The sequence below is a fragment of the Echinococcus granulosus genome (assembly GCF_000524195.1).
Source record: "Echinococcus granulosus chromosome Unknown EG_S00150, whole genome shotgun sequence".
Classification (NCBI taxonomy): Eukaryota; Metazoa; Platyhelminthes; class Cestoda; order Cyclophyllidea; family Taeniidae; genus Echinococcus; species Echinococcus granulosus.
In genome coordinates, this window is record NW_020170530.1 from 120,930 (window position 1) to 132,666 (window position 11,737).

Here is an 11,737-nt window from a genome sequence, read left to right on the forward strand (position 1 = left end):
AACTCAAGAGGAACGCTGCCTCCACATCTTATTATAATATTAAAAGTGTAATAATCGGACACTTTACACCTTTAAACTTAGACTACATCTCCACAGTTCCCATAGCTTGCCACTTTAACCTCGTTGTCAATGTGAAGAAACCCCACAAGCCGCCGCCGTAACGTAGAATATCCCCCTGGTACATCTAATTGTCGCCATATTCTCAAGTGCAAATTCGAGATATCTGGCTCCAATGTTCAAGGTTTGGGGAGAAGGCTTTGAAATAAAAATGCAATTACTAAATACACATTCACAATAAAGAGGATAAAGGTGGTGCTGACGTAGCATCACGGTTCCCCAGAGTGGTGACTTTGATGTTGATGTTTGTACTCCAGACGCATTCTTCGCGGTTGCGAGAAGAATGCCATGGAAGCATCACCCATTTCTCTGCTACTGTCATCGGTCGACGAAGAATAGTACTCCTCATCCCCCTCCTCCTCGCGAGTCAGCTCTTCAATGTCCGGTATATGTCGATCATCAAGAGGCTCCTCGCGACGTCTCCTTGGCTGCGGTCGATTTGTGGGACGCCGGTAACCACCCCCAGGGTAAATCTGGAAGAAGCGCTCGCGTTGGAAGGCACTCTGGTCCTTGTAAAGACGATCTAGCATAAGTGGAAGGAATTGCAACTTCAAGAGAATGACAGATTTCAGGAGTGAGCCGCTAATACCAAAAAACCTTTGGCTGATAGATTTCCATTATCAATGGTGGCGTATCTAATCGCAGATACCTGCTCTTCGGCCTAGGTGGTGAAATAGTGAGCTCCGAGATATCTTTGGAAGATCGCTCGGAGCAAAGCCCAAGCCATGAGGATATGGCAATGGCTGAGACCCCGAACGGACCAGCTTTTCGAACTTGCAAACACTTGCGGTCGTTCATGTTTTCGCTTCCTACTCCCACATAAAAATTAGCTTTTTGCCCAGCTTCATCACACAACAGGTTATGGGTACATCAGACGTCTAGGGCTTGGCGAGCGTTCCAAGTACTGGGTAGATATTCACAGAAGGGACCGTGAAGGCTGTGGACTGGGAATTGCAACATCTACCACAGCTAGGATCGTCACTGACAAATGTCGACAGACCGTTATCGGGGCTCCCATATCATCCAAATGTAACTAAGCGTGCCACCATTGTGCTTGAAGCTCTCTGTAGACCCGTGTATGTGAGGCGCTCGACACCCTCGTCCACAGAAAGCTTTGTCGTCTACCACACCCTGCTCCACGCACGTACGCAGTACCTCTACTGCCTACCATCTTGAGTAGGCTCACGACAGCATGTAAGCTTGATATTAGTGTATGTTAGAGGAAGCGATTGGCGGTAAGGCTGCAAAATTGAAAGACTCGGTATAACTTGAATACCACTTATGCGTGGGTGCGACTTACAGAAATCGGGCGGAGAGAGATGCCGGAATCGGTAGATCCAGAGCCGCTGGATAGGATCATACATTACCGGTGAGTTCGCTCCCTCACTTTGCAGCCTGTCAAGAGCTGAACTGATACACTGATTCAACTGAAAAGTGTGAGTATGTTAAGTCACATGATCACGTAGCTCAAGTCGAGAGACGTGGACGAAACGAACCTGCTTTTGGCTAAAAGAGGTAACGAGGAAGCCACTGTCCTGCACCAGCATAGCGATCTCAGGCCGAGTGCCTTCACCATTGGGTAGTCGAGCGACGGCATCCCTCACGATCTCCGAGAGAGACACCCAGGGAGGGCGGTTGGGACGCAGCAGGGGATGCTCACGCGCCGACAACGCCGTACGCATGCGATTGCCACCTTCACCGCCCACAGTCCGTAGCACCGGACCCACCACCGCGGCGTAACCATGCTGGTTGTAGACGTAGGGCGCCCAAGGACGCGAGTAACGTTCCTCCTCCTGTGCAACCATATACACACAGATAGACATTGTATCAAAACCACCATTTATATTGAACAACACAGGTTCATTAGTCTTTGCTGACCTCGGTCATGACCTCGATGGGGTGGAGTTCCGTTCATGCTGTTTCCCTCAATGATCTCCCAAACCTCCCCTGCACTTATTACAAAGCCCTTGTTAAACTCGTAATCGCATACCGTCCGTTGTAACACGTCTCAGGAATTGGATAGAAACCAGATGGACGACCGAGAAGAATTGAAGTGAGAATAAAGTGACAAGAAGGCATAAAAAATATTAGATCTGCAAAAACATCTTACGTATATGACCAGTTAGCAATCGGGACATGAGGTACACTTGGTCTGTCCGGAGCGGTAGAACGTCTGTAAATTCCCCATTAGGGGCGAACCTCTGGACTCAACGAAATCCCTAACGATGGGGTTAAATTTGTTTTGGTCTCGATGGAAAAATAACGTGCGACCTGCATTTGTAACTCAAGGTAAAAAGCGACGCAGAAAAGCGAATACAATAAATGCATGGTACAAGGCACAAAAGTCAGGGTTGTCATCCACTGAAACGATATCCACTTTAATCACACTTCGCTTCATTTTCTGGAGGGTTTGATTGTCAACTCAATATTACTGGAGTTTATAATTGCCCATCTTTAAGACTACATTGGCTTAGATCCTCAAGAGTGATTCGACGGGGCTACATTTTCTGTAAGACTGTGTTTTCTTACAAACAAAGTATCGAGCAAGCTGTAAAAAGGACTCAGTTCTGCAAAATCGAGAAACATTCTAGCCATATGTCAACTCGTAAAATTACCAATATTTAGCAATTCTCCAGCCACACTCTATACTTGATTCCCAACTCCCAGTGAATTAGGTGGGGGGTAAAATTAACCAAAGATTGTAAACACTCGTAAGTTACCGAAGTAATAGTCAGGATTAATCACGAGGACCAACCCACTAAGGCGATAATTAACGGTAAAAAGAATCAGGTTACTCAAATAGAACCATGTACTTGGCAGTAGCGCTGCAATGACAACGCAACACACATTAGGTTTGTGCAGTTTTGTATTTTACTTGCAAGAAAAATACTTTCCCATCACCTGTGCCACTCGGCTTATCACTCTACGGTGACAAGTATGCTTTCAGCACGGCTTCGGACTCTTTCTTTCTTTTTTCACTTTGGGAGAACATCCCCTTGAACGTGATCGGCTTCGCCTTGGCGAAGCGACCCCAGTAGGAGCACAGGCACTTCGTCTAGATTTCCTTCGTGTATTAAATCGTCTTTCCTTGGTCGAGCTACACTTAAGATCGAACGCTGACGACGGATATGTCGAAGGAATCTTTCTGGCTCTTATCGAGCGCCGTGGTGTAACTTTTGAAGGCGAGTGTGCTTTACTATTGCACGGGCTATTGCTTCGGCGTCTGCTTGCGCTTCCAAAGCTTCTCCTTCTGGTTGCGGTTTTCCTTCCGCTTCCAGTACTACATTCACTGCTCTTTCTACTTCTGCTCCTGCTCCTGCTCCTACTCCTACTCTTGAACGTATTTGGACTTCCACTTGATTGTGATGCAGACAAGCAATCGTCAGACTTTTTCTCCGGTGTGCAACCGCTCTCTGACATGGCTATCGCCGCTCCCGCACACTGGTTAGAGAGCCTCACGCAATTTCAAAACTGCCCCCTCCTCTCACCCCAAATCGATTGTCCTTGTAAAGGAGGTCACGCGAATTCCATGTCACGTGGATGGATTCCCAGGTTGATTGCCATAAAAACCATCATCAAGCAGCCACAGGATTGTCATACAAAAGTTATGTTGCGAAGCGACTGACAGAGTCACCATGAGGATGGATAAAACAACCATTGTGTCACCTTTGCCATATGTCCCTAATCGGTTTGCGATAAATATGAACACAAAATCGTACGTTGCGAATGAATTAGCTGAGTATAGAACAATAAACAGACGCAGTATGATTTCGAAGTGAGAATAAATACGCTCCTCTGGTTTTTGAGCAGTGTGAAGTCAGGGGACTGTGGTGATCGCTTTTCCTCTGAGACCCTGATAGCGGGCGTGGCAATGAGTCAAACAGGTAGGATTCCGAAATGTTTACTGTCCAACACCCTCCGATGAGTAGAAAAAAAATTCATCAAAGGGATTTAAGCTCTAGACTGTGCGTAAGCATGGAGACATCATCTTGACGTATCACTTAAGAATAAACCCTTGCACGCGATGAAATGTCCTACAACACTTATAGCTTTCCTTTCTCCTGCAAAACTATTGCTAAGGGCAAAAGTGAAAGTTTTGAAGTGGAATTAAGGTCCGATTTTAATTGAAAGTAAGGTATTAATTGTTGTGAACTAACCTGGATTTGGAATATGCGCCGCTGCTCAGGGGTGGACAGCTTACATTGCCAGTCCGTGGCGCTGCAAACAAACATGCAACAATAAAATAACTAAACCTTTAGTCTTAAACAGTAATGAAAAGGAATACAGATTATGATGCTCCGTCGTTGCCTCAAACTATAGCACATTAATGGTGTTTACTTACAAATTTGCTCTTTTGGTACGCAGAGTCAACCGATTTAAAATAAATTTGGATGCTTCATTGATTTTTTTCGGAAGTAGAAGAGTCTGTTAATTAATGAACGTCTTTTTCAAGCAGTTTATTTTTAGTGAAAAAGGTAAAACAAGTATGTAATGGTACAAATGAACCAAAAGTTTCCTGTCAGTGTGAGTAAATAACAGTTATGGGAAGTGTGATGGTGCAATAAGTTCCTTGTCACCGAAGGTGTAGAACAAGAATTCGCAGACATGTACAGACGACTTTATGCACATACAGTACGGTGTTAGTTAATTATCCGCCTAGTTTTATAAGTAACAGGAAACGGTGTAGAGGAATTCCTCAAAGTCCCAGTTTGACGCATACGATCCACGTATTACGAAAAAAATAAACCTTACAAATTTCGAAAATGAAGCAGTGTTAGATGGCTCAACAAACCAGTCAGCATTAGGGTCTTGAGAATCTTTTGTTAGTGTTATTTATAATAAAAACCATAGTCGCTTAGGATGCATGACCTACAAATAAGGCGGGGGAACCCGATCTGTGCGCAGTGCCCTCCGTCGAGACCTCTCCTCTTCATCCTCGTCCCCGTCTTCATCTGACTCCTTGTCTACTTCATCCAAGTGAGATTGAATGTGTTGCTTTAAGCCACCGTTCTTCACCCACAGAGCGAAAAGACGAGCAAGGAGGTTCGTTTCATTCTCCTCCTCCAGCCCACTGCCCATCCAACGCCATGTCCGCGTGGCTGCGTTGAAGACCACGAAAGCTGGGGGCAGAAGGTGTTCCAGGTCCGCCGATGAAGCACTAGCCTTTGAGATGGTACGATTCAAGCCGGCCAAAGCAGATCTACCGGAGAGAAGGACCAGCGTCGGGCGCACCAATTCCGACCAATCGGAACACTGAAAGGCAGAGGAACCGATTTAAGTAAGGAGTCGTAGTCAACCCCCAGGCAGACATCAGCAGCTATCAATCATCCTCTCAACCGGGATAGGCGTTAATAACAATGCCCAACGAATACTATTCAAAGTAGTGATCAGAAGTTAATTACGAGCAGTAACGAGGACCCATCTATAATCATAACACATTAAACAACCAAGCATTGAGAGAGTAGAGCAAATACCGAACACTACTCCTAAATAGCTATTATTAATCGGATTAAGTTGGGAAAATGGACTCGTCCAACTATCCTTCGTACCACCGATACATAAAACCGAACAATAACAGGGGGAATATAAACTTAAAATGCCTCCAGAATAGCTATCATCAGCTAGTTGAAACAAAAATGAGGTTGATTAACCTAGTAACGGCGAAAAAGCGGTTCCACCAATATATAACCAATTTATCTGGTGCTTTATGAGTGATGGTGAATCTATTAAATGGTGAATGTATGACACGTTCATCACCGGGGTCCTTAAGAAAAATTGTCCACTCCTTTCTAGGTGTTGTATTGAGCTAATATAGGGTAAAATGTCATTAAATAGGCTCTACATTCACGTCTGAAGTGAAAGCTCAGGTGAGAGTCAGTCTTACATGCATACCATCGACAGCAAACGCGTTGGAAATCAAAGTTTGTGAATTCGGGTGGTGCCGTACCTTGCTTATCCACGGCGCGTTAGTTCGTTGGACACGAGGACTGGAATTCCAGAAATGAACGATATCGCAGAGGCGTTCCGTAGATAGACCTTCCCCTGTATCCCCCATAGTGAGCAGAATGATCCGAAGGACATTAAAAAACCCCCGCACATATCTAAAACAAGGGATCGACGCCAAAATTGAAGCGGTTTCAACATGATTCCAAAAAGCCAAAAACAAATAAACTCACTGCGTCAGCAAGGGGGGAAGACTTCGCAACTGGTCCCTTTAAGATAGAAAAAAATGAACACTCTCACCTTGAGAAACAGATAATTTGACGTAAGAACGAGAATAAAGGTGATATAGTCACGTCTTCAAAGGCGTTGACAGACTAGTATACCTATTTCCCGCTTTCTTAGATGATGGTTGGCTATTCCGCTTAATCATTCCTTTTGTTCGACCAGTCTTCCTTTTGACTTTCTTGCCTGCTTTCGAATTTCCACTTTCCATATCAACGGCTGCAATTATGTCAGACATCCGAATACCCTTCAAGGCCTCATCGAACAAGCCGCATTGATTTTGCCCAACGTAATCAGAGATCAAAGTTCCTACATCGAGTTCTTCACTTCTTGGATAAGGCGGCGGTTCAATTGGTTCAGTCCCTAAGATTTTGGGAATTTATCAGCAACTTACGAGGAAAAATTTCAAAGTTACTAAGTAAGTCATCGTCCTCTACTTCAACAGCCCTGATTACTTTATCCACGACTTTCTTAGAACTTGCCTCAAGTGTATCAACATCATCAAAAACAAAGGAAAAACGCTTGAGACACGCCAGTTCCCGCTTGTTTACCACAATATCGCGAGCCTAGGAAGTCGGAACAAAGTACGCAAAACATACTAGTTTTTCGTCAACAATACGTTTAAGACGCAATAAGCGAGAGCGAATCTCCTTTAGTAACACTTTACGTTCATCGTTAATCATACTGGAGAGTTGCGAGACACGATCAACCTTCGAAGCAGCAGAACCACAGTTGATTGGATAAATAAAGCCGTCACTTGTCATGTCTCCGCTACAAATACCTATAAATCCACAGGGTCCACAACTCGAAACTCAGAATATGGGAATACGATCGCCAGGCACTTCCTATACGTGTATAACCTTGAGTTTTTCCACTGCTGACAGTCCAAGTTAACGCGACTATGTGATGCAGCCATAAGTGACAAAGAACTATAGTTTATGTAAAGGGAAAATTTCGAAAAAATACATAACACAATAAAAAGTAGCTGATATACGCCAGAATTTCCAAGCAACCACTGCAGATTGCCGTGTGACCTTACTATTTAAAACACATTTGTCTCTCCTCAAAAGGTGCTCACGAAAAAAAACTGCGCTTATAAAAAGGGACTTTTGCGCTCTAACTAGGATCAAAGAGCTCACCTAAACTCGAATTCAACATGGCTTTTATATCAGTGTGGAAACTTTATTAACTGTTTTACTTTTTGAAGCGTTGGCGTTTTGTAGCTGTCAAATTTGTGACTAAATCATTTTAACGTGTTATATGCATAATGGAATCGTCAACCTTGAAATCTGCTTTTAAAAGTCACGTAATCGTGTTGTTCTTGGGAGTCCTTGAAATGTCGACCGATGTTTCGGAACGGGAGGGCCTGGAGGCTGTAAGAGAAGAACCTCAAATGTGAGTTTGTTTCATTTGCGATATATTTTTAGAGCCAAAGCAAATGTTCACTTTTGGACCCTGGTAAAAGAATTTACAAGTATTTACTGTAGATGAAATATGCATCTTTGGTGGAAATACTGATTATGTCATTTGGAGTTTTAATGAGCTGTGGTGTTGGTTCTTCGATGCCCGTCACTTTCCTTATCTTCTCGGATCTTGTTAATGATTTCCTAGAGATTGTGATTACGGGCAAATTTGATGTGCTGCCCATCATCCATAAGTTTGCCATTATTGGAGCGGTGACTTTTTTTGTCGGATTTCTACAGATGTTCTGTCTCCAGTTGAATGCAAAGTTGCAATCTCGGAAAATACGGCTCCTCTTATACAGAGTATGTTCTAAATTTTATCGGTGATATCCTAGCAAATACTTGCGCAAGATGTTGCCTGGTTTGATGAACAAAATGTTGGAAGTCTAATTACAAAGCTTACTGAAGGCGTTGAAAAAATCGAAACCGGAATCGGTGAAAAACTTGGCATATTTATTCAGTGTATCATAGTTTTCGTCAGTGGACTTATTATTGGATTTACGAAAAATTGGAGGCTTTCACTTGTTGCCTGCGCTATTTTCCCACCCATTGTTATTGGTTTTGGAATCCTCAGTTATATTGTTCGCAAATACACAACAAAAACACAGACAGCCTACGAACGTGCTAACAGTATCGCAAGTGAAGCCTTGGGTGCAATAAGAACAATATTTGCGTTCGAAGGGCAGAAGACTGAGCTGAAACGCTACTCTTCTGAACTTGATGAGGCTGAAAAGTACGGGATAAAAATGTCAACCAGTGTCAGTGGAGGTAAACTGCCCCATTACTTTATCAAGGTTCTTTAAAATTTGTCTATTAAGTACTTGTTTAGGCCCTAGACTATTTCTTATGCATTTGTTCATTTATCGGTGTGCAATGGAAGTGGATTTTCGTTGTCAGCAATAGCACTTTCGCATTTGAAAACTCGTCTTTATGGCTAAATAATCCATCTAACCATAAAGTTTTTGACTGAATCCCTCTGTTTCCATTCTTCTTAAATTCTCGTACAGTTCTTGGGATGTCTGAAGCATTCGTCTATATACTGATATCCGTAACGTTCTATTATGGCATGGTGCTCTTAACGACACACGGTTCAAATCCGGGTGATATTATTATGTTAAGTTTTCCAAAAAATGCCTCTAACAGCCAGCATTCTGGCTTAACCCTGTTGACCACAGGCTTGCGTTCACAAGCGATAAATAACGCTACAGCTCAGCGTTTAGCTTCACTTTGAATCATGTTGTAACTCTTTTTTTCAGGTGGTATTTACTATGCTGATTGGTGCCATTACAATTGGACAAGCCTTGTCTCAGCTTGATTCGTTCAACATTGCAATTACATCTGCCAGTGAAATATTCCCCATCATTGATCGTGTAGGCAGTCAGCTTTTTACATCGTACCGTTTCTTATAGATTCCACCCATCGGTAAACAGGAGGGGGGCACAGTTCTGGAACAATTTAGAGGAGATATTCAGTTTGAAAACATCCATTTCTCTTATCCAACAAGAAAATCCGTCCAAGTGAGTGGTGTGAAACCAGAGAACTTTCGCTTTTTTTGCCTCTAGGTGTTGAACGGCTTGTCTTTAAGCATTCAAGCAGGTCAAACTGTTGCAATCGTTGGGGCTAGTGGCTCGGGTAAAAGTACTGTAATTCAACTGATCCAACGTTTCTATGATGCAAATGATGGACGGGTACGGGAATATTGCATTTTTACTTTGTTTAGTTGTTTTTTCTCTAGAATTTTGTCTAGTTTAGCTATACACCTAATTAATAGACCGCAGAATCCCTAGTTTATGTGTTTGATGGCGCTCTGAACATTTTTTAGATTCTCATTGATGGGGTGGATATTCGAGAGTTAGATTTGGTCTGGTTCCGAGAGCAGCTTGGCGTGGTTTCACAGGAGCCCGTCTTATTCGCGGGCACGGTGGCCGAAAACATTAGACTTGGTTCTCTCAACGCCACAAACGAAGAGGTCGAGGAAGCTGCGAAGATGGCGCTCGTTCATGAGTTCGTTTCCAAACTGCCAGAGGTAAGGCGGGTTCGCATCTATTGCATTGTTTGTTAACTTCATATGGTTCAAGAAAGCTCTTGGTCACAAGGGTACAAAAGAGCTGGTGGACCCTTAACCGAATATTTGCTCAGGCAGGGCATTAATAACTCTTGCGATGGTACATTGTGTTCCGCCAAGGGTTATAACACCTTCATCGCCGAAGGTGGTGGTGCAATGTCTGGAGGTCAAAAGCAGAGGCTGGCGATTGCACGCGCACTGATACGCAAACCACGTATTCTCCTCCTGGACGAGGCTACTTCTGCTCTTGACACGCGCTCCGAAAAGTACGTCCAGCGAGCCCTGGATAACGCCAAGATCGGTCGCACTGTCGTCATGGTGGCACACCGTCTCTCCACGGTTCGCGACGCTGACTCCATCATTGTTGTTAACAAGGGCCGTGTTGTCGAGGTTGGCAATCACAATCAACTCATGGCTCTCAAGGATGGGGTTTATGCCAAGTTGGTTAAGATTAGTGTGCGTCCCCGCATTTCGCCTCTCAGTAAGATATACTCTGGTAGACTTGACAGATAAAGGTATTAACTCTTTCTATAGGGTGCTGATAAAACGTCGCAGGGTGGCTCCGAAGAAAGCGAAGAGGAGGACGATGATTTTGTTGCCAAAGCAATTATCTCACAGGAGGAGGTATATCACTTTCCCTATGGAGTCTCCTAAAATCATTTTTTAAACATATCCAAACAGACAGCAGTATATTTATTATGATGTGGAAAATCATCATATTACGAAACGATGGGGTGTGGGTGGACACTTTTATTCGAGATGGATGGTGAAAGGCCACAGGCTATGGTGGTTCATGGAGCATCGGGGGTTTTTTTTCACCTTCAAGGTTGATGGCTTTCACTCAGTCATATGGTTGGTGTAAACCGACTGATGCCACTTTGAAAGGTGTTTTCAGACAAGTTTAGTCGTCGTAAGCTTGTGAAGCGGCCGCGTCACGTATTTGTGACGTTAAGTGGTTTCTTTGAAGACCGAACTTTTCCGTAGCCATACACCCTGAATGGGCTGAGTTTCTTAAAAGCTCAGGTGTTATGAGACCTTTTGATGGGAGTTTAATATGCGAACTGAAATGTACTCCTTTTGTTTTTGGTGTTTTCTTGCAGATCCATGGACGACGAAACACTAATGCGAAGCCAACAGTACGTTGTCTGTTGAGTATGGCCTTTCTATCTAGTCGTCAAAGTTCAAAAATGAAAGCAAACCCCCAACGTGTTGCCACTTTTTGGTTTTCAGTCCCAAATATAGCCTTTAAATGGTCCGTAAGACACAAATCTTTTATGCTGCCTAATATCAAGCTATTGAAAACATTCGTATGGGTTACGACATAGCCCGCAACATCGGCTTCCTGCAACGTCTGGAAACTTGTGTACTACCATGACTTACTTGCATCATGACATGCAACTCTTTACTGTTTCCACTCCATTACCTTTCTCCGCTTTTGAATCCTCATTTCATGCAATGTTGGTTGTATATGGCGAAGGTAATTCGAGCTCGTCTGCTCGACGAAACCCAATTGAACCCGTATTCAAGGCTACAAAGATGTTTGCAGACTCTCATCACCTTGCCTCAACATTGTACAAGGGCACGACGGCCGAGTAAACCGCAAGGCGTGGAATGGTTCAAAAGGTCTGGTACTGCCAATGAACCGCTGGAAACAGATTGATTACTTTTAAGTAGATCCCCTATTCGAGCTCGTGCGGAAGTGTGTGTCAACATTGCCACGTTCAAGAAGAGCGCTCAGCGAAGTTTGGCATGAGTTACGAGGCAATGTGCAAATATTCACTTCAATAGGCAAAGTCGTGGTGGAAAGGGTTGAGCACACTGGTGCTATCCACCCATTCATCGGGGACTATCGTTCTGTTCTTCACCT

At 43.8% G+C, this 11,737-nt stretch overlaps 2 protein-coding genes across 2 annotated transcripts in view; one reads left to right on the forward strand and one right to left on the reverse strand. All coding sequences in view use genetic code 11, as the record gives it.

Moving 5' to 3' along the window:
* The window catches only part of EGR_09502 (Squamous cell carcinoma antigen recognized by T-cells), a gene marked incomplete at both ends in the record, with an annotated part of 17,433 nt that extends 10,327 nt beyond the window's left edge, over positions 1–7,106 (reverse strand). Inside the window, 10 exons of the mRNA XM_024498751.1 lie at positions 331–640; positions 1,418–1,544; positions 1,614–1,910; positions 4,275–4,335; positions 4,991–5,370; positions 6,065–6,218; positions 6,294–6,329; positions 6,444–6,705; positions 6,737–6,908; positions 6,942–7,106. Of these exons, the coding sequence (XP_024346846.1) occupies positions 331–640; positions 1,418–1,544; positions 1,614–1,910; positions 4,275–4,335; positions 4,991–5,370; positions 6,065–6,218; positions 6,294–6,329; positions 6,444–6,705; positions 6,737–6,908; positions 6,942–7,106 (1,964 nt within the window). The remainder of the gene's footprint in view (positions 1–330; positions 641–1,417; positions 1,545–1,613; positions 1,911–4,274; positions 4,336–4,990; positions 5,371–6,064; positions 6,219–6,293; positions 6,330–6,443; positions 6,706–6,736; positions 6,909–6,941) is intronic.
* Positions 7,107–9,073: 1,967 nt separating this feature from the next.
* EGR_09503 (Multidrug resistance protein) overlaps positions 9,074–11,737 on the forward strand; it is a gene marked incomplete at both ends in the record, with an annotated part of 8,102 nt that continues 5,438 nt past the window's right edge. Inside the window, 4 exons of the mRNA XM_024498752.1 lie at positions 9,074–9,175; positions 9,628–9,831; positions 9,949–10,326; positions 10,405–10,494. Of these exons, the coding sequence (XP_024346847.1) occupies positions 9,074–9,175; positions 9,628–9,831; positions 9,949–10,326; positions 10,405–10,494 (774 nt within the window). The remainder of the gene's footprint in view (positions 9,176–9,627; positions 9,832–9,948; positions 10,327–10,404; positions 10,495–11,737) is intronic.